We start from the raw sequence: 21,827 nt of genomic DNA, 5'->3' as shown, positions 1-21,827 counted from the left end.
GCAAGTAACTTTATGTACCATTTATTGACTGACAGCTCTCTTGTCCCCATGTTGAGAGAAATCAGGAGAAAGTGTGGCATTGTGTGTTCTGTGTGAATGATTATTACATGATGCTTATTGACTTTAGATAAACATTACATTAGTGATTCATTTTTACTGCTGAAGTGTTGAACAGGAGCGAATTTGCATTTCCTTCAGGCTGAGACTTATTTATGTCACTTTTGGTGTGAAAGGGCCTTTATATAAGCCAAAAATAAAACATTCGGTTGTTTTTTTTTTGTTTGTTATTAAAATACAAAAAAGCAAGCCTAGCCCAGGTGAGAAAAAGTAATGTAATGCATTACTTTTCATAAAAATTAACCAAGTAACACAATTAGTTACTTTTTTAGGGAGTAATGCAATATTGTAATGCATTACATTTAAAAGTAACTTTCCACACTGTGCGTGATAGTTACAAAAGTTCATAATATTTCCCATTTGGTATCCATTTTATGCCAAATACAGGAAAACATGATAGCAGTGATGTTTAAATATAAGATCAATTAAAGTTGCACAAACACAGTATTTCCAAATTCAAGTGCCTTCGATAGGCCACAAACACAAATCACACAAAAAGAATAAAATGACAAATCCAGCCACAAATTACCAGCAATATCTCAGGCCTTAGCAGAAGTTGGGGGTGTTAGGTGTGTCTGACAGTGATAGTGAGACAAACTTCCTCCTCATACGATGGTGAAAGAACATTGGCCAACCTCCACTTTAGAGGAAGAGAAGTGGCGCTGTGAGAGAAGAGAGGGCAGTTATCAAACCCCACACCGCTTGTCTTCAGTGTTCGCCTGTGAAAGGTGATGATTCTGACAGGGGTGGATGGACTAACTGCTGGATGACAACACAGACACGTCTCTTGTGAGCTGCTGGTTTATCAGTAGAGACTCGATGGAGGAGGCACCAGAGACTGCCCAGCTGAGGCAACCAAAAGTCCAGGGTGAGTTACAAAAGACGTAGAGGGAAATGTGTTTATGTTGTTCCCAACCACAGCTTTAGGCTGCATATGTGTGATTTATTAGTTATCTTGACCTCTTTCTTTGGAAATGCGTGCTTGTGTGTTTGTGTTGCATGCAATGCTCAGTGCATGATCAGAGCACTTCCTGTCTTGTTCAATTTGCCTTTGTGCAAAAGTTGCATCTCAAAGAAGGTTTCATGTACATCATCTATTACTTTTTTTGTACAAATGTACAAAATTACTGCATCTCGGGGTGCCGCATTGTTTCTTTCCACATGTACAATAAAATAAAAGGTAAATGATAAAAAAAATAAAAAATGTAATCCCAAGATTTGATTTTTGGCATGCTGTTTCAGGAATTTTTTTGTTAATTTACTTTATTTGAGTCTCCTTTTTTTTCATTTAGTAATTCTCATAAATACATAAAATGTATAACTTTAATGAGCCCAGGATGTGGAAATAAACAACCTAAATAAGACCTCAGTGGGAAGAAGTCACATGCACTGGTTTCAAGCATTTTTTAATAGCTGCAGTTCTTCTCGTTTCTACCACATTGAGTATCACATGACATTTAACAATATCATTTTTGCATTTAGTATCAGAATTAGAATGTAATATTCTATATAACAACTAACAGCGTAAAGTGACAACTGAAAGTGTAACCGCAGTGCCATCTTTGAGATGACTTTGACTTCCGGTTGGTGTTTTTTGTCAAGCAAAATGGAGATGTACAAAAAAAAAATCTTAATCCATACAGTTGAACTAATCTCTTCATCAAAAACAAGTCCTTATTGTCCCTGTAGCAGAGCATGTTAAAAAAACCTATACAGGATGTGGTTGACCTAAATGGTGTCACAGAGAGAGAGAGAGAAAGAGAAAGAGAGATTGACGGTGATGCTTTCTTTGTTAGTTTAGTACAAGACTAGCACATTGCAAGTTTAGACCCATATCTAGCATTATGTGCATTCAAGGGTTCATAGAGTCCACGAGTAAAAACCATGTCTAAACTTTAAATGATCAGAATCGATGCCGTAATTTACCTGTGCTTTAAAATATCAAATGAAAAGGTGATTCATAAATCCTTCATTTTAATGTTATTGTACAAATGAACATGAATTTGCCGCTTTCTCTTTACTGCTTCTGTCACAAAACGGTTGTCAACTTCAGTAGTGTGACTTCCTGTCTTAATGTCAAATGCACATTTCCCGGTGCCATTAATTGTCATTACTCCAGCTTTAGGTTCCAGTTCCTGCAAGTGTTCACAAAAAGATTCATGTACTTTAACCACAATTCAAAAACCTTTTTCTCAAAGAAGTGTATTGTCATGCTTCATCTTGTTTTATTTGACACTGTCCATGTTACACACATTATATATTACATTACGTAAGGATTGCAGAAGTAATCATACAAATAATACCAAAACCAATGAACAAAGGTTTGTGTTAAAAACACTTTATTTGGTTACACTTTATTTTAAGGTGTTCTTGTTTCAGTGTAATTATATATTTAAGTACTGAGTAATATTAATTAACATGTACTTACTCTAGGGTTAGAGGTTACACTTTATTGTAAGGTGTCATTGTTACAGTCTAATTATATATTTAAGTACTGAGTAATATTAAGCCACTACTGTACATTTACTTACTATAGGGTTAGGGTAGGATTAGGACTTGGTTGAGGGTTAGTTGCATGTAATTATGCCTAATTTACTGTTATTACTATGGTAAGTACATGTAACATATGTAACAAGGACACTGTCAAATAAAGGGTAACGCTTCATTTTACAGTCCTATTCCCCATGTACATACTATGTACTTATTATAGTAATTACAATAACTGGGTAATAACTAGGTACTAACCCTGAACCTACCCCTAAACCTAACCTTAACCCATGTACTTACCTTATATTACTCAGTACTTTCTTAGGTAAGTACACGTAAGTTAACGCACTGTAAAATTAAGCATTATTACCCAGTACTTTCTTAGGTAAGTACACTGTACGTACACGTAAGTTAACGTACTGTAAAAGGAAGCGTTTCCAAATAAAGTGTAACCCTTTTATTTTAAGGTGAAATAGTTACATTGTACTTACTCCAATAAGTACTTAGTAAAGTACTTACTATAGAGTTACGGTTAGGGTTTGGTTTAGGTTATTTGTAATTATGCATAATTTACTGTTATTGCTATAGTAAGCACATTTTGGAGGTCACCTTAAAAACAAGTGTTACCAACTTTTTTTTAGAGTCAGATTTTCATTGAAAAAAATCCCACTTGGCATCATCACAAGTTCTTCTGTTTCAGATGGTGGTACCCCAGTCCGTCACTCAGAGATCAAGCGTTACAGTGAGATATTGCGCGATTTTGATGCCAATTTGGATCTGTCACTAACATGCTCGTACGTAGACCTTCTTAGTCTGTTGTGAAATTCCAGTCTTGAAAATAAAGGTTCCAAAGGGGTGATTTCACCGCGATGCCATAGAAAAAACATTTTGGTTTCCAGTGAACTGCTCTTAAAAGAACCATTTTTTTCTTAGTGTGAAGGACTTTTAATAATCTAAAGAACCATCTTCCACTATAAAGAACCTTTAAAGATTCCATGGATGTTAAAAGTTACTCATGGAACCATCGATGCCAATAAAGAACCTTTATTTTTAAGAATATAAAAAGCTTGAATGACAGCTGTTTTAACTCTGTGAGAACCGCCATGTTTCATTTTTAATATCGTTGTGTCTGCTGATTTGATTTCTCAGGACTGTGGATGAGCTTCTACAAGAAGCAGATTCACTGTCTTTAACAGACACCTCGGCAGACACCACACTGAACGCCGATCTGGACGACATTACAGTGAGACATGATTGATGAATTATTGCTCCCACTCTTTTTTCCTCACATACTCATATTACTTTATGTCATATGCCTCATATATCTTATACTTTTGGGTTCAACAATCTCTCTCAAGCTAGAACGCGTTACGGCGAATATTAAAAGCTGCATGTTTTCCAGGGTGAAGATGTGGAGTCGTTGAAGATCTGCCGTGAAGAGGAGGAAAAGGACGGAGGCGTAACTGGTAATTCTTTTAAAACATCTTTGTGAATGAGTGTTTGTTTGTTGGACATTCGGAGGAAGGCTAACAGGGTGGAGGACTAATGAGATTTGTGATAGACACGATGTTTGTGTTGCTCACATAATTATTAGAATGAATATCTTCCATCCAGCCATGTTCGTATTGAACCCTAGAGAAGACATATGGCCTTCAGTCCATCATTTGAGAAATCTGAGAGGAGCAAAGCAAAGCAAGAGTGACTGATCAGACTCGGAAACATCATGTCACGCCACTAAATCTCTCTTCTTCAACCTGCAACTGTTTATGTGTAATTAGCCACATGGACTAATGGCCCCTTACTAACAAGATTAGCACCGGACGGGGGTTAGAGAGCAGATTAAATCGGCAGACAGCTGCTCTCTGTTTTTCCCGCTGATCCATCTCTCCAAGAACTATATGGGTTTGAAAGAATGTTAGCATTAGAACTGTAATCTTTATATAAAGTTGGAGTAGAAAAAAATAGGTATAACATATAAATTATAAAGAAGGGATGAGTAACCGAAGATATATTTTGACTAGGTAATAGCTATGCTATATATATATGTATATTTATATATTGATGTTATCTTTCCACGGGTGCTAACTTGATGAAACCTGGCTGCTCTGTGAGTGTATATAGCTGTTTGCTAGCTGAGATTAGGGATTACGGTAACACTCAAACTTTAAATAAAACATCCGCATGGTGACCTTTCCAGGCAATCTCTTGGTTTGTACTCACAAAACACATCATCTTCATTACGTACACCTGAGACAGACTTCAGTATCAACAATTTATTCCTATGCCGTCTTAGCCTAGTTCTCTAACCCCCACTGTGAGCAATCTGATCAGCCAAATGGACTGACTAAGCAGAGGCATTTCATGAATTACCTGGAGAGAACTGTGAGTTTAAAGGTGCTCTAAGCGATGTCACGCGTTTTTTAGGCCAAAACATTTTTTTGTCACATACAGCAAACATCTCCTCACTATCCGCTAGCTGCCTGTCAAAAAAGAAAGAAAAAAAAACGCCGTCTTTGCAGACACCCCAGGCTCCACAAACGGCAACAAAAACAAACTGGGCTAACCCGCACCACGAAACACAACAAACTGTTCCAGCCAATAACCGATAAGAAGGGTTTTGGAGGTGGGGTTTGGGGGGTTAGTGCGTGGATGAGGAGGAGGGAGGGTCTAGCTAGCCTCCGTTTTGTTTGACAATACTTCAAACGTCAACAAGAAGTGACATCACCCGACATCGCTAAGAGCACCTTTAATATTTTGTATCCTATTAAAATATCATATTGAATCATATATATTCATTTTAGATTCACCTGTTTGGGTGGGATAACCTAACAAAAATTGTCCATATTTCACTCCTATTTCAAAAGACAGTAGTATGAAAAGTAAAATAAATTATATTTTGAAATACTCATGACCACAATGCAAAAAATCTCATCAAAATAACTGAAATTTATGCCAAATACTACAATGTTAAATACCAGTAGTAATAATTTACTCTACAAATGAACGTATCATGATTATTTTGCATCGCATAAATGAGAATTAAGTTCGTTGCGCATCATGGTAATGACAATGATATTTTTTCTCAGTATCACAGTAATGAGAATGAGATATGTTTTAGCATCACGGTAATGAGAATGACATTTTTTCGCATAGAAATGAGAATGATTTTTTTCGCATCACGGTAATGAGAATGAGATTTTACATCACTAATGTTATTGTATTACATTGTCACAATACAGAAAATATTGTTTTACAATATATCTTTTACATATAAAAGATAAAAGGGGTGAAAAATGACCTGGGTATGTTCTTGTCATGAGATATGTGTGACAGTAACGTCAAGCTGAATTTTATGAGAGAGAGAGAGTGTGTTTATAAGACGAGATGTGTGTTTTAATGATGAGATGTCTATAGTCTTATATCAGGAAGTCAACCCCACCCTAATCTGAAGACCATCACTATACAGTCTGTACTGTCCTGGATTATTTCCCCTCCCCTCTGTGCCAAAAGTACACACACACACACACACACACACACACACACACACACACACACACACACACACACATATGCTTTAACATGACAAGTCAAGAAGTACGGCAGGATGGAAGTGGGATATTGGCAGAAATTGATGGAATGATGGAGAAAATTCAGGTTTTTAGTTCTGACGTTTTGATCAGATCAGATTTTTAGCATTTAATGCACAGGGAGGAGACAGCAGACAGAGGGAGGGTGAACAGTCTCGGTCTCTGTGAAATCCTCACACACACTCACCGCTGAGTCCCAAAGCCTTTTTGGAGACTAACAGCGAGCCCAGTTGCTCCCTATACAGGCATTTTGCATGGATATTGAATTACCAATCCGGAATATTGTGCTGGAGAGTCACAGGGATTCGACTTTTCGCCATAGATGTTATGATTCTGTGCTTGTTTCCGACACCTTTATTAGACTTTTGGAGAATGGCGTCTTTCCACATTGTTTTTAACAATCAAGTTGCTTTTTTTGTGTGTGTCTGCGTTACGATAGGCATGTACTGCAACTCAGCATTTTCCAAAGCTTTGCCTTTACATGCTTTGAAGATACGGGAGAATTATCCTCTGAGTAATGAGTGACAGCCAACAGAATTGTTAAAGCTGGTTGAGGAGAAGCCTCTGTTAGTCCCGAGCGGGGTTTAGTTTACATATAGAGTAAGGCATGCACACGAACCGCTGATGCTGATGTCTTCCACCTCAGCCCAGGATGCCGACCTGAACCTGTGTCGCTGCGAGGGTGGCGTGGAGCTCGCCCTTCAGTACGCCAAAATGTGGTGCCGTTATGCCAAAGACCTGCTGACCTGGATGGACAAAAGAATCAGCCTGGGTGAGTGCTTTAAATGTAGTCTTTGAGTACACTAACTTCTGTCAAATAGGAGTCACATGGAAGAACACACATCCAACTGTCAGACAAATATAGAAAACTAGCATTTAGACTCATGTTTTTTAATGTGCTGACACATTATGTTTAGGCTGGATTTGTTTGCTGGTAATTATAGATCGTTTCTGCCTGGAAGAAAAGCCGAGGGACCTCTTCCTGGAAATAGCATGAGAATCTAAAATTGGATCTCTGATAGAAAATGGCTTGTGTTGAACAACACCTGTAATAGGGTGAAGCAACCTTTAACACGTCATCATCTCGCACAGCGCCCTCTAGTGGGAGGTTACTGATAGATTACCCTTCGTGAAAAAGAAGTACACTTCAGCATATACTGTACTTCTAAAAAGAGTACTTATTACAGAAATGATATCCTTTAAAACAATATACTGAAGTGCGAACTTAATGTAATGTTTTTGGACAATCATTTGCATGTTATTTACAATTAAATTAAAATATTTTCTTCTATTAATATTAAATTCAATTAGCTCAACTTCTCCTAGAGTGTTTTTTTCACCCACTGAAGTAGGATTTAAATAAATTTTCATATGTAATTTTATATTTACTTTTGCTGTTTTTTTGTTTGTTTTTTAAATGTGGTTAAATTATCCTGCCGAATGAACTGACAAGCATTTATGCATTTATGGTAAACTAAGATATACTTTAATGTTATTTCAATTTAAATTTTTATGTCATGTATATAAATATATTAGTTACTCATTTGCTGTGAAGTAGAAATGTACTACATCAAAATATGTGCACAACAAAAGATTATTAGCATTTAAAACTTTTATTAGTAAAGTTTTTAATTTGACCAAGTATACTCTTTAAAATTGTACTTAAGTGTACTTAAAACACAGTCATGAAGATGTATGTATGATAAATGGCCAGAGCAAAAAGAGACAGAATATATAAAACAGAGTCAATGCCAGACATCAATAGCCTAATAATGAATTAACAGAAGAGGGAAGCATACAGTACATTACCCGGTGTGGTATTCCTGGAATTGGTGATGATGAATATCCTATTTTCCATTGAGCTGCAATGCTAATGGGTTATGGCCTGATAAAGTTATGTCACCTAATGTCCGCTCACTGTTGTATTGATATTTTGAAGCACTTTATTGTGTGTCCATCAATACAGATGCAAACTTTTTCTATCAGTCAATCGTATTTTCCATCTGGTGTTTTGCTTATTAACCTCTTTCTTCTACATGTAGGCCTATGTCAATGTCAGCAAATATTCAGAATTTGGCGTAATAGACACTTTTATGATTCTGAGCATTATATGATTATGAAAATGATTGTTTGTTTGCAGAGCAAGAGTTTGCAAAGAGTATTATGAGAGCGGCAGATGCAGCCAAGTCATGTGTTGCTCAACAGGTAAGTGTGTGTGTGTGTGTGTGTGTGTGTGTGTGTGTGTGTGTGTGTGTGTGTGTGTGTGTGTGTGTGTGTGTGTGTGTGTGCGTGCGTGCGTGCGTGCAAAACATGTAATGAGAGTTTAGCTATTGGCACTTTTGGTTTCTCTGGACTTCTATAAAACTCTTTTAAAACTCTTTTTAAAAATCGAATTATTTTATTAATTTCTCTATTGACAATATTCAGCCGTAGGCATCAATTGCATGAGAATTCAGTAGCATTTTTGTATATATTTTTTCATGAACATTGAATAACATCCATAGCATTCTGTGATGGAAATAATTCTGGTAGAAATGACATTTTAAAACGTTTTGGAATCAAATGGCTCCATTGTCTTGCTACGGTTAATTTCATAGATTGCGTTTTAAATACACACAATTAAATAGGCTAATATATGACAGTTTTCCATAATTTGATAAAATAACATCTAGATGGATTTTATGCTATTATTTGGGAAGTCTAATATAAGCTAAGCTAAGCTTAAAACAAAATCTATACATAAAACTAGCAAAATAATTAATTAATATAACCTTCATAAACTCTCGTTAGTGACACGTGTGGCCGTTAAGTGAACTGCAGCCAGCAGCTCGAACTCGTGCACATATTGCACACGTGAACGTGATTCAAGGCCCCGATAAACTCACGGTCTTTTTCATTCTTATTCGTTTAGACGTAAAAAAAAGAGTTGTAATTACCTTTGCAGAGATAGCCTATACTCAAGCATCCCGACGCCTTCCACGCTGCTGAGAGAGCGGATGTATTTTGTAAATATATTTAGATGAATCTATGTAAATGTGCTTTCCACTTAATAACAAAATAAACAAAGCTGTAAGAAAGCAGCCGTCAAGAATGCATGTAATCATAGCAATGTAGATATGTTTGCACAAGCTCTATAATTCACAGGCAACATGTCGACAGATGAGGTAATTAAAATGACACGGACTGTTATGATGGTTTGATAAAGTGTATTGAGACCATAGTCTACATCTGAATATAGTTGAATAAAACCCGTTTCTTTGCATGGCACATTGACGTTACAGTACAAAATGGCTCCCTTACGCGACATTATCCTGAACATTGTATGCTCGCGCGCGTAAAACATCACATCCTTTTGATTTTCCCGGCAAAAACGTCCCGATTCCTCATAAAAATCAGTCTACTACAGGCTTTCACAGACACAACCTAGGAAGTCTGGGACGGTCTTGTTTTATAATTATCGTTACAAGCTGTTCACGCATTGGCAATAATACGATTAATACATGAAAATTCTAACATATAGCCTCTAACTTGCATAAGTTATATAAATAAACAGTGTATAACCGCAGTTACTATATCGTTTTACACATCAAATAATTCATGTTTTATGATGAAATTTTATTTTGAAATCTAAGCTAAGGTTTTACAATATCTATACATAAAAATTTCTAAAATAAATAAAATGCTTAATGTGGCTGGGACTAATCCAGAAGTTAACAAACAACCTAATTCAACTATTCTGTTGCATAAGGAACATGTTGTTTACTGTCACTTTAATGCTCTTAAATCTGTTTGGACACTCTCCACAGGACATGATGCCTCTGCAGTACATCTACACCCAGGCCCTGGAACATGATGTCAAAAGCAGCACATCAGCCAGATACACTGCTGAACTCATACAACAGCGCTGCTACCAGGTGCACAAACATCCATCTGATCAATGTTTATGACAAACGCAAGAAATCTGAAACATGTGACGTGTGGGGTTTAACTATCTATCTATCTACCCCAAAGGCTCTCTCGGCAAAGAAGAACGAAATCGACAAGTGGCGACGGGAATTCAAGGAGCAGTGGTCAAAAGAACAGAAGAGGATGGTCAGTTCTTAGTGCTTAGGTTGATAACTGTATGTGTGTATTCATTCATTTATCAGTCCAGTAATGTGACATGTTTTGATGATCAGAATGATGCTGTGTCTGCGCTGAAGAGGGCTCGACAGCAATACCAGCAGCGCTGTGAGGATCTGGAGAAGGCCAAAGCCATGACAGCCAAAGCTGAAGAGGAGACCGGGGGTTACAAGACCCTGGACAAGAGGAGGAAGTCCAGAGATGACGCCCAATCTAAGGTCATCCGGAGTATATGGCTCATTCTATAGTTGTACATTAACAAAAAAGGACAAAAACAATATGATTTCGAAACAGCATTGCTATTGTGTTCAGTTTATACGTTTCATCAGTTTAACATATCTGTTAGTCACCAAGTTTAATCATTAAACACCGTATTGACATTACAAGGGAAAGTATGTTTTCCCTGGTGTATTTGTCAAAAGGTTCTTTTGTCTATTCTGCCATTATGAACAGTGATTAGTATAAAAGAATTTTAAGAATCACATTTTTTTGCAGATATCCATGTGATATTTAAGTTGCAGGGTTTTTTTCAGATATCAACATGGTTGAAATAACTTTTGAAGACATAAAAAAATGTGTTATAATTTAATTATTAAATAATTTACACATTTTTAAGAAAAATAATTGTAACTTTATTTAAAGGAAATTAAACTTTAAACTATAGCCTATTTTCTACAGCGTTTAGATTTAGGAAATACATTTTATGTAGATAATGTTGACTTTACACATTTTTTATTTAATAAATTGAAATTGAGACCGACCCACTTTCAAAATTGACACTGCAAAACCTGTAATTTAAGGGATATTTAGACAATTTCAAGCAAACTACTACAGAGGGTGCACAAAAAAATTGTGAGATTATAATATGCTTTCCATTAATAAAATATATTAGTTCTGAAAAGTACTATTATCAACATTGCACATGAAAAGTACCCTAAACATTTAGGTGAGATTATAGAGGAGTATTTCTTGTTTTAATAGTGCAGATAACCAAAAGTGTAACTATGTGTCATCATGTTAATTATCTCTTCTGGAAGATATTTATCATCACTGTGCTTTGCTACCATGTAGGTTACAGAGACTGAGATGCTGTACAGGCAGTGTGTGTGTGAAGCAAACAACCATCAAAGAGAGCTGGAGAAGGTGAAGCGCAAAATCATCGTCCACATCCGCAAGCTCATCTGTCAAGGAGACACTGTGCTGAAAGAGGTGGGTTCAACAGCCTTTAGAGACAGATTTGGAGGCTAAAAGGCAAAAAATAAATATTTACACATGAAGGAGAAACTTTAGGTCGATCAGATCACAGACGAGAAGTTCCGTTTACACCTGGTGCCTCTTTTGTCCACTTTGACCACTTCTGTCCTGATTTCTTAGAGGGGAGGGTCCATGATGAGGGTACATTTATTGGCTTTTTCAGATCTTTTGATCTAATAGATGAAATAATCTTGCGTAATTTAAATATGAACACGACCGGAGACAACGTAAGAACACACGGAGAGCAGCAGGTTTTGTTTATGTTCTGACAGCCGCAAGACCAGCCGAACACTGTGAGTGAGTGTTAGAAATCAGGAATGGTGAGAGAACATCAAGCTTGGTACGTTTTTCGTCTTCAAATCAAACTCGGGTCTTCAGCCGACAAAGTTTTAATCCGGTCTGGCTAGTGCGCTATGTTCGGTCGGTATGCGGAGAGTAGGTCAGTGTTTTGCGGCTGTTCGACCACACGAGCGTTTGCACTATGAAAGCAATCCGGTCGAATGTGTTTACGACTACCTCTGGAAGTGGTTGAAAGTGGACAAGCTCAAAATGTTTTACACATTTGTGTATTTAGTGTCGTCCACTTGTGATCCGATCAACCAAAACGCATCTTAACATCAGGTGTAAACAGGGCCATACTTTAATTAGAATGAAGGGAAGATCTGCTATATCCAGTGAAGGTCTATCAATCATCAAAAAACAAGAGTGGGCTCTTTTGAAATGAACTATTAAGTAACCACTCAGAATTCCCTAGCATCCACAAAACACCCTAGCAATTGCATAGCGAAGACTTTTGCGACGGCTAGCACTAGTCATCAAATGTTTGACGTATCTAGTTTACACTTGTATTTGTATATTCATCCATGGCTTCTCGATCAGAGTCTCTGTCTTATTCCTCTGTCAGGCAACGGTGAACATGTTCTTTTACCAGCGGCAGCAGACTGAGCAAGTTCCTCTGGGCTACCAGAACCTGGAGCTGACCTGCAGGCCCTGTGAGCCGGGTGAACCCTACCTACAGTACATCCTGGGAAAGCACATGCCCGACCACCCGCTCCAGAACTTCACATTCCAGGAGTTCATCCCCCAAAGCAGGAGGTGAGGGCACACAAGAATAACTTGTAACTTGCAGGGAGTCAGTAGGTTTTTTTTTTTTTTTTAAAGAAATTAATACTTCTATTCAGCAAGGATGCATTAAACTAATTAAAAGTGACAGTAAGACATTTATAATGTTATAAAAGAGTTCTATTTCAGATTAATATTTTGAACTTTCTATTAATCCCCAAAAAATCCTGATACATCAGTTTCCATTAAAATATGAAGCAGCACAACTGTCTTCAACATTGATAATAATACAAAATTCTTGAGCAGCAATTCAACATATCTGAATGATTTCTGAAGGATCGTGTTGAGACTGAAGACTGGAGTAACGATGCTGAAAATTCAGCTTTGATCACAGGAATAAATTACGTTTTAAAATATATAGTTATTTTAAATTGTAATAATATTTAACAATATGAGCATTTTCACTGTTTTTGATCAAATAAATGCAGCTTTGGTGAGCTTAAAAGACGTCTTTCAAAAACATACTGACCTCAAACTTTTGAATGGTTTTACATAATTGAAGGCAAGATTTCAATCAATATACCAAGAAACATTAAAGACTAAATTCTTTGCACAAAAAGCTGTTTTATTCCAGCGCTCTCTGACTTATTCTTATCATACAGCAAGTATTATAGAATAATGTGGAGACGTGTTTTTGTCTGTTCTTTTTGTTTGAGATTTGCTGTTTTTAATTGTAACAGAGATCAGCTTCACTTTTTAAATGTATGAATCAGTTGCTAAATCCCACTGATGTTTATTGTGAACAGAATTGAATTGCCTGCAATAGCTTAAGCATTTCTGTCTCAATGCTTCTGCAGTCAACTAAAGCTCATTTACGTGTGTGAACAACTAATCTAGCAACCGCATCATTTGAGTTGAATTTCTGTATACCCAATTTTCACAGATCCCCACCAACAGGTCGACGTAAACAAAGCACGGCTACAAGTTACCTACAAGATTCATATGTGCTACCAGATGATCTGAAACACAGCAGCAGTTTAGTAGATGGACGTACGTCTGATTTCCGTCATAAACTTTCTTGCATTTAACCCGTCCATCTGAAGTGCACCTGAACATTGTCATGTGATTTATTGATGTACAGGACGGCCTGGTCACAGTGACCGAGACAGCACAGGAGGAAGTCTTGAATCGCTGTCCAGCCCAGGTAGAGAAAAATCTCTTGCAACATTTTATTACTGTCCAATCTCGATATTGTAAATAAGTTACTAATATCTCTCCTCTCTGAAGCTCATGGGAGCCGTAAGCTGCCAAAGGCCTCCTCCACAGGAACCATGTCTTCAGATGATCTCGATGAGAAAGACGCTCTGCAAGAAGCAGGTATATTTTTCACTCTCTGCATTTCAATGGCAGACACTGCAGTTGTTGACTTTTTTTTTTCATCTGTGTGCAGAGAGCGAAGAGGGTTTATCTGATAGCAACGGAATGACGTGTAAACCACGAACCGCATCACGTGCCGCTTTGACCCACAGACTGAGAAAAATGAAGAGCAAGATGGTCAAGTGTAAGCAATGTGACAACTACATCCTGGTCAACGGGATTGAGTGTGAGGAGGTGAGTGTCAGATAAGGGCCCATGGCTTTTACTTAGTATATCCGAGGGAAACCGCTTCTCGAACAAGAAAAAAATGTAGGGCGGGACTTGATTTTGTTCATGGGGAATTGGTTGATTGGGTGTGGTTTGCTATTGGTGGATCTCATGTGAGTGAAAAGGTGATCCTGCCCCAGATAAGAGATGAGTTGCAAGATAAAAAGTTATTTTGATTAAAGATTAAGAGAACACATCAATAATAAAAAAAGATGTGCGTTGAATTGATAAATCATCTATAATAAATACTGCAATATTCCATAAAAGAATTGTCAATTTTGATTTCATGGTGACACCACATTTTTATAGCGACATGTCTTGCGTGAAATGCTGCAAAGTCACAAGACAAGTAAAAAACATCCATCAAGCATGTGAAAAAATGCATTCTGTGATGCTCTTTGAAAGCTTCTCTGTCAATAAGAAAAATGAATAAAATTGTGCTTTATTGTTCACTTAAGTAAAGCAATTAACTCCTGGTGAACTGATCCTATAAATAAGTGTGCTGTAAGTAGTGTGATGAAAGTGACAGATAAAGGGATAGTTAAAAAAATAAAATTCTGTCTGTATTTACTCAACCTCATGTCGTTTCAAACCCGTAAGACCTTCGTTCATCTTCGGAACACAAAGTAAGAATTTTTTATGAAATCTGATAGGTTTCTGAACCAGCCATAGGCAATTTGTAACTTTCAAGGTCCAGAAAGGTAGTAAAGACATCGCTAAAATAGTCCATGTGACTACAGTGGTTCAATCTCAATGTTATGGAGTGACGAAAATACTTATTGTGCGCAAACCCCCCCAAAAATAAGGACTTCAATCTTCAAACTTCAAAAAACAATCTCTTCTCTTCCACGTCATTCTCCTATGCTGTTAACAGTGCAATGCTTCCTGGTTCTACGTCAGAACGTCGGCTCACTATTGGCCAGCTGCTTTGTCAGCATCACACGCATGTGTTGTGGTTCTCACATGACCAGCGTCGGCCAATAGTGAGCCAACATTCTGACGTATAACCTGAAAGTGCTGCGCTGTTTACACTACGCAAATAGCGTAGGAGAATTGACGGGGAAGAGAAGAGATTGTTGAAAAGGGGGGGGGGGGGTTGCGCAAAAAAAGTATTCTCGTCGCTTCATAACATAAAGGTTGAACCACTGTAGTCACATGGACTATTTTAACATTGTTTCTGGGCCTTGAAAGTTGACGTTGCTGTCTATGGATAAACCTCTCGTATGTCATCAAAACTAATTTCCATTTTTGGGTGAACTATCCCTTTAAATGACTGGTTAGTAAAAGAATGAGCATGGCAGACTGACTGTTGCTCCTCTCTTGCCAGTGTGGCCTTGCAGTCCACAGGAAGTGCCTGGAGGTTTGCCAGCTGGAGTGTGAGCACAGGAGGGGCTTCATCTTTGGGATGGAGTTCTCTCTGCTGCCCAGAGAGAGCGAAGACTGTGTGCCCTTCGTTGTCCTGCGCTGCACTGAAGAGATTGAGAGCAGGGCTCTCGGAGTCCAGGTAGGAATAAAGCAAAAACACTGAACTTGTGAAAATGTCTTAAAAGAGACAGACAAGAAATTTGACTAGTTGACTCACTCCTACACTGATCTCTTTTTTTAATGCTTGCTAAGGCAACTTTTGACTATTGTTTTAAGTTTTAAGGCTGGAATACATTACACAGCTTTTAAAATCCGAAAAGATTTTAAACACTAGACCTGCCGACTTTGGAAATGGTTACAGAGGTTCTGAACTCATGAAAGAGAAACATGTGCCTCATTGCTTGTAGACATGTGACAAATGAAAATAGTATGTTTTAAAATCGGCTTTAAATATCAAACATGTTTGGTATCCTCTGACTGGATGGAAAATCCCAAATCTGCAGACTGACACTGTTAATCTGGGTTAAAATCAGGGTAAAAGTTGTGTAGTGTATTCCAGCCTTTAGGGTTAGTGATTTCAATAAAGATTTACCACAGACTTGAATAAAACCTTGAATGATTGGGGCAAGTTGTCAGCCGGCATCATGGCAACCATTTATGGACAAGCAAACAATCATATTTTGTTCAGAAGATAAAATAATCTAGTTGTGTTCCCACTCTTGTTCTTGTCTCTGTATATAGGGAGTGTACAGAATCAGTGGATCCAAACCTCGCATTCTAAAGTTATGTCAGGCCTTTGAAATCCAGAAAGACCAAGTTGACCTCAGTGACCTCTCACCGCATGACATCAGCTCCGTACTCAAGCACTTCTTCAAAGAGGTAAAAAAGGATTCTTGACTAAAGTTCACATTTTTAAAGTGAGTTCATGTAAAACAAATATCTAGTCTTAAATGGAGCACAACAGAGCACGCCCAATTTTTCAGTAGCCTTGTTTCCGGGAGTATTTTTCCCCATTCATTTTTCCCATAGGGATTTTTTAAAAAGTAATTGTTAAAGAATTATAACCCATGAACAAAACCAACCAGCTACAAGGTGAATCACAACATTATAAAACTTTGATTTGAAGCAAAAAAGATGCATTTCAAAAGACAAAATTATAATACTCTGAAACTACAATCTACAGAACGACAAAGATTATTTGATATTTTCCTGCAGAATCATGGGTAATGTAGTTTTTCGCCAGTTTAAATAATCCCAGTTTTCTTTAATGGTTTATAAGTTATTGTTTAAAATTATTTAGCTTTAGAGAAAATGAATGGGATTTTTACTACCCGTACCCGACTGTTACACTCTATTTACAGTAATCTACTCATTCCTTGAAACATATTTTGGGATTAATCCCCTTATGTGGTCAACACCCCGTCTTCCTCTTTCACAGCTTCCAGAGCCGTTACTCACCTTTGACCTTTACAACGACTTTATCAACGTGGGTAAGGAGATTCAGAGGCTTAGTGAAAAGGATCATGTTGCCGAGACTGCTGGGATTGTGGAGAGTATTGTGGTCAAACTCCGAGAGCTTACTAGTCGATTGCCTCCGTGTAACTACAAAACAGTGCAGCACATGACTGCCCACTTGAACAGGTACCATACTGTCTGAAATTACATCAAAGCTCATTTAAGTGACATAGTTTGTTACTAATCCATCAATTTCTTCTCTTCAGAGTGGCAGAACAATATGAAGACAACAAAATGTCTCCAGGAAACCTGGGCATCGTGTTTGGCCCCACTCTCCTGCGTCCCCTGGTGTCAGGGGACGTGTCGATGATCGCTCTCCTGGAAACCAGCTATCAGGCTCTTCTCGTGGAGTTCATGATCTCACACTATGACCAAGTATTCGGTCCCGCAACAAGATCCAGCACACCGCCGCCACCACCTCCCACGGCACCCCTCCCAGAAACCCCACCAAGAGCTTCATGCCCCATCTCTCCTGCCAGCAGTTCCTCACAGGACCCTGGAGCCGCATCCAGGGAACGTCCACGCTCATTGGAGGTAGGCAATAAGAACATGACTTCACACAATCAGTAGCTCCACGCTAACATCATGTTCTAACCAGAAGCGTTGCTATAAGATCCCAGAGAGACACAGTTTATGTTTGGACACTAGACACGACACGGCTACCAGACGCGTCAAAATCAGTCAAATATCACAGCCAATCAGAAGAGTGTGGGTGCGTTCTTTCTCTCTCTGCAAGTGCACTTAAAATCGGCATGCAATGTAAGTTGTGATAGTGGGTGCATTATTTACGAGTTGAATGCGCATGGACGCCACCGCAAAAGTCGTAGTTAAAAGTGGGAAACTCGGAAAACATGGCGGAATCAATGGATGTAACGTCTCTAGTTGACGGTAAATTTTTATAAATAAAAAAAAAAAACATTCTTCATTTTCTAGAATTTGAGTTATGATGTGCACTGATAAATCATTTACAATAAATACTGCAATATAAGAATTGTCATTTTGGATTTCATGGTGACTTAAATATATAGATAAATATTAAACCATTTTAATATCATTAAAAATAAATACTGAGTGACTGAAACAATCTTTGTCGTAGAATACACTTGTTTGTTCACATTGAGTTCACACTTTGAACGTAGGCTACTTGTTACCTTTATTTTATTTTCAAGATCTGAGTTAAATATTCCATTGCTTTCACACAGTATAAAAGTCATGCAAATTGATATTCAGACGCACATTAGACGCTTTTGAGATTATATAAAGCACATTATCAGTCATAGTTTCTATGTTGTGGTTCCAGCCGCAACATTGCAGAAATAGAAACTGTTTCTATCGTTCTTTGCGTATCGCCGTTAGCTGGTTAGAACCAAAAACTCTTAAAAGATAGCTGTGTGTTGCGGCGTCGCATCTGGTTAGGACACGGTGTGAGTCAAATAAACACAGTCCGACTGTTGTTATGATGATGCTAAAAGCTCGCCTCAGGTGGACGTGCTCGTGCGGGCGAAAGAGTTCATCTTTATCTGCTTGAGCCGCTATTGCTCTGCTTGGGCCTGAATTGTCCCGCCGTGCCTGTGGAAAGGCCTGGAGGGATTAAACGCTTACTCTGTGAAGATTACTTCTGCTTGCCTGTGTGCTTGTGCTTATGTCAGAGTCTTACCTCTGTAGCAAGGTGCTTTTAGTCAGTGCTGAGGCTCCTCAGCAACTACAGAAAAGCCTGGAGGACGGCATTAGCCATTAGCCGACTCTCCTCTAACTAGGAACAGTTTAACTTATTGATTAGCAAGTTTTCCACAGGTTTAGACTGTTTTAGTAGGCTTCTCAGAAATAGCCCTGGACTAACACATTTAATACTGCTAGCATTAACTGGCAGATATATATTATAATAAATCCTATATAAGTTTGGGGTCTGTAAAAAAATAAATCATGTTTTTCATGAAAACATCATGTCTCTTAAGCTCACCAAGGCTGCATTTATTTGATCAAAATACAGTAGAAACAGTATAATATTATTACAATTTAAAATAACTGTTTTATATGTGAATATATATTTAAATGTAATTTATTTCTGTAATCAAAGCTGGATTTTCAGCATCATTACTCAAGTCTTCAGTCACATGATCCTTCAGAAATCATTCTAATATGATGATTTGCTGCTCAAGAAACATTCATTATTATTGTAAATTTTGAAAACAGTTGTGCTGCTTGACATTTTCGGGGAAACATATATATATATATATATATATATATATATATATATATATATATATATTTTTTTTTTTTTTTTTTAATGCATTGTTTCCGGATAAAAAATGTAATTAGTTTTTTTTTTTAAACTCTTTAAATCTCACTGACCGCAAACTTTTAAACGATACCTGTGTAACCAGTTTACATTATAAATCTTATAAATGTGTCACTGACACTTTATCTACAATATAATACTACAATATGACAGTAATTTAAACATCTAAATGATCCTTTAGTCAACTTATATTCAGAATTGTTATCATTTTAACAGAATCGCACTATCAAGAGAGATTCAAGCGAGGGTTATATTTCTGACAAGTCATCATCCAATGAAGCAATGGACCAGCTGAGCCCAGAAGCCAATGAGAGAGCAGGTAGGCGGGCTTTAAAAGACATTCAAATTCAATACCAGCTGGCTGCTTGCGCAAACTTTTTGCTCTGTGTTTCTGTGGCATTGCCGATCCTTTTTCTTCCTGTTGTCATAAGCAAACAAGTGATTTTTTGTTAGTCTAAAGGATATGGTAATACATTTTTAAAGCATTTTGATTAGTACAAAATCACATTTTTTAATTATATTGTTGTGAATAAACGTTTGATTGTGTTCTGTAAATCTTCCAGTCCTGGCTATGAGGCCGACAGCGTCTCCTCAGGGACATCCGGAGCAGGCTGTGGAAACTCAACTACAAACTCAGTCGAGGGGTCACTTCAGCAGGCAGCCGGTCAAGTACTACAGACAGGGTTCGGCAGGAGCACAATTAAGCAAGGCAGACTCTCAGTCACGGGACGAGGACAATTCTGGGAGCGGGGAAGGACTTGTGCCAGGAAGTGCAGACAGCAGCCGCTGCTCCTCTCCTGAGCCCGAGACCCCCATAACAACTCACTCACGATTACACGACACCCCTAGCCCGCACAATAAGACTGGATGCACCCCTGGGAGTCAGACTGCACTTCACACAGGGGTGACGAGGACAGTATCGGATGAGGGGGTTAAAGCAGTAGCTTCTTCATTCAAACAACATGTGGGCCAAATGGACAAACGAAATACCAACCAATCGAACAACACCCTGGGGGGGAGAGAGCGCCTGATCCGATCCTTGAGGAGGCATCCGACGGAGGAGAGAACGGCACAGAAGGGCCTGTCCGGACTGAGGCTAAAACGCAGTGATTCAGGGAAGGCCGAGCAGCTCCATTTTGTTTGACACTGACTGAAGCAGAAGCATGTTTACTTCACTGATGGGGTTCCTTAAATTCACTGGGATAAATCCCATTTTGTGCTGTAAAGCCCACAGTATTTTAGTAGGCTACCTGCTGTACATTTTTAGTTTCCCTGCTTTGTGGCATATGACGTACAGTGTAGTTAAATCGCAGTACAGATGGTAATTTCCACTCTCGCTGGAAATTTGGCACAGATTTACCTGTTTATTTGTTATTCATAGACAGCCTGTTTTGTATAGATGTATGATGCTGAAACATGACTCATTTGGGATGAACATGCAATATATGGAAACAACACAACAAACTGGCTTGTTTTTCCCCCCGATTCTTTAAAACCGACACTCGACAATACATTTACTGACATTCTTCAAAATATCTTCTTTTGTGTTAATTACAAGAACATTTTATTATTATCATCAGTGAGGAGAATTATAATTTAGACCACATCAGGGCCTTACCGCTTATCATGCTAATTGTCAAGTCCGATTACTTGAGTTTTACTTAAGCCCATAAATATTACATAATACGCTGGCGCCACTAGATGGCAGACGCGACGCGTATGGACCTGCATTGCATTTGATGACATGGTATAATTGGGCATATTAATTAGGCCTACCTCAAAAATGACTTTAACTTCCATACTAGCCATAGTTTTGTCAATAAGTCTGTACTAAGCATTTCCCTACTGTAGCCCTTTAGCTATTTTACAAATTCATGCTTCTGTCATTGATTTTTGTGTTAAAAACACTCTCGGAATGTATATGTCGGGCTACACGATTATCCTATTTAATTTAGGCACATACACACTACGAGAACAAATGACACTTTTGATAATTATCCTGTTGTTGGCTTTCATACGTTTTCAACCGTACAAATCACAAGATCACTCACAACTTGAACACCATTTGTTTGTATAACATTTCTTTGGACCAATGTACAAAAATGTCTTTAATCTGAAGGCTATGGCTCTAGAGTAGCCTACATAAAATCGGAGGTTATTATAGCTAATTGCCTATAGGCATTGATGTATGGAATTGACCAATCTTTTTTATTTAAAACAGCCTGTCATTCAGACAATAAACTACTCTGAAGGAGAAACGGCTAGATAGGCTACTCGTTGCCAGATACAATAGGTCACTTCTACTTTGTAAATGGTAAATGCCCGTGTTTTCTTCTTCTTGCACCCCTCCTTTAGCAGTCATTGATTGTGCGCGC

The 21,827-nt window shown here is 38.0% G+C and overlaps 1 protein-coding gene across 1 annotated transcript; it reads left to right on the top strand.

Annotated features, from left to right (window-relative positions):
* The first annotated feature begins 697 nt into the window (after nt 1-697).
* On the top strand, nt 698-20,916 carry gmip (GEM interacting protein). The gene is made up of 21 exons (XM_077213571.1): nt 698-985; nt 3,305-3,398; nt 3,754-3,847; nt 4,007-4,070; nt 6,838-6,963; nt 8,332-8,396; nt 9,998-10,105; nt 10,203-10,283; nt 10,370-10,531; nt 11,385-11,522; nt 12,472-12,662; nt 13,573-13,679; nt 13,771-13,833; nt 13,917-14,006; nt 14,080-14,240; nt 15,601-15,777; nt 16,380-16,517; nt 17,077-17,279; nt 17,360-17,687; nt 19,669-19,771; nt 20,016-20,916. The coding sequence occupies exons 1-21, from the start codon at nt 937-939 to the stop codon at nt 20,594-20,596; spliced, it is 3,123 nt and encodes a 1,040-aa protein (XP_077069686.1). The 5' UTR covers nt 698-936; the 3' UTR covers nt 20,597-20,916.
* Nucleotides 20,917-21,827: the final 911 nt, after the last annotated feature.

This window comes from Siphateles boraxobius, unplaced genomic scaffold (genome assembly GCF_051911475.1).
Source record: "Siphateles boraxobius isolate OS27281-9 unplaced genomic scaffold, OSU_SipBor_1 66, whole genome shotgun sequence".
NCBI lineage: Eukaryota > Metazoa > Chordata > Actinopteri > Cypriniformes > Leuciscidae > Siphateles > Siphateles boraxobius.
The sequence above is the reverse complement of the archived record's forward strand: the minus strand, read 5'-3'. Positions and strand labels throughout refer to the sequence as shown.

Excerpts from the sequence above, each read along its gene's own strand:
- gmip (XM_077213571.1), top strand. The coding sequence starts at position 937 with ATGGAGGAGGCACCAGAGACTGCCCAGCTGAGGCAACCAAAAGTCCAG. Across the intron at positions 4,071-6,837 it reads AAAGGACGGAGGCGTAACTG|CCCAGGATGCCGACCTGAAC; the intron begins GTAATTCTTTTA and ends CTTCCACCTCAG. Across the intron at positions 17,688-19,668 it reads AACGTCCACGCTCATTGGAG|AATCGCACTATCAAGAGAGA; the intron begins GTAGGCAATAAG and ends TCATTTTAACAG.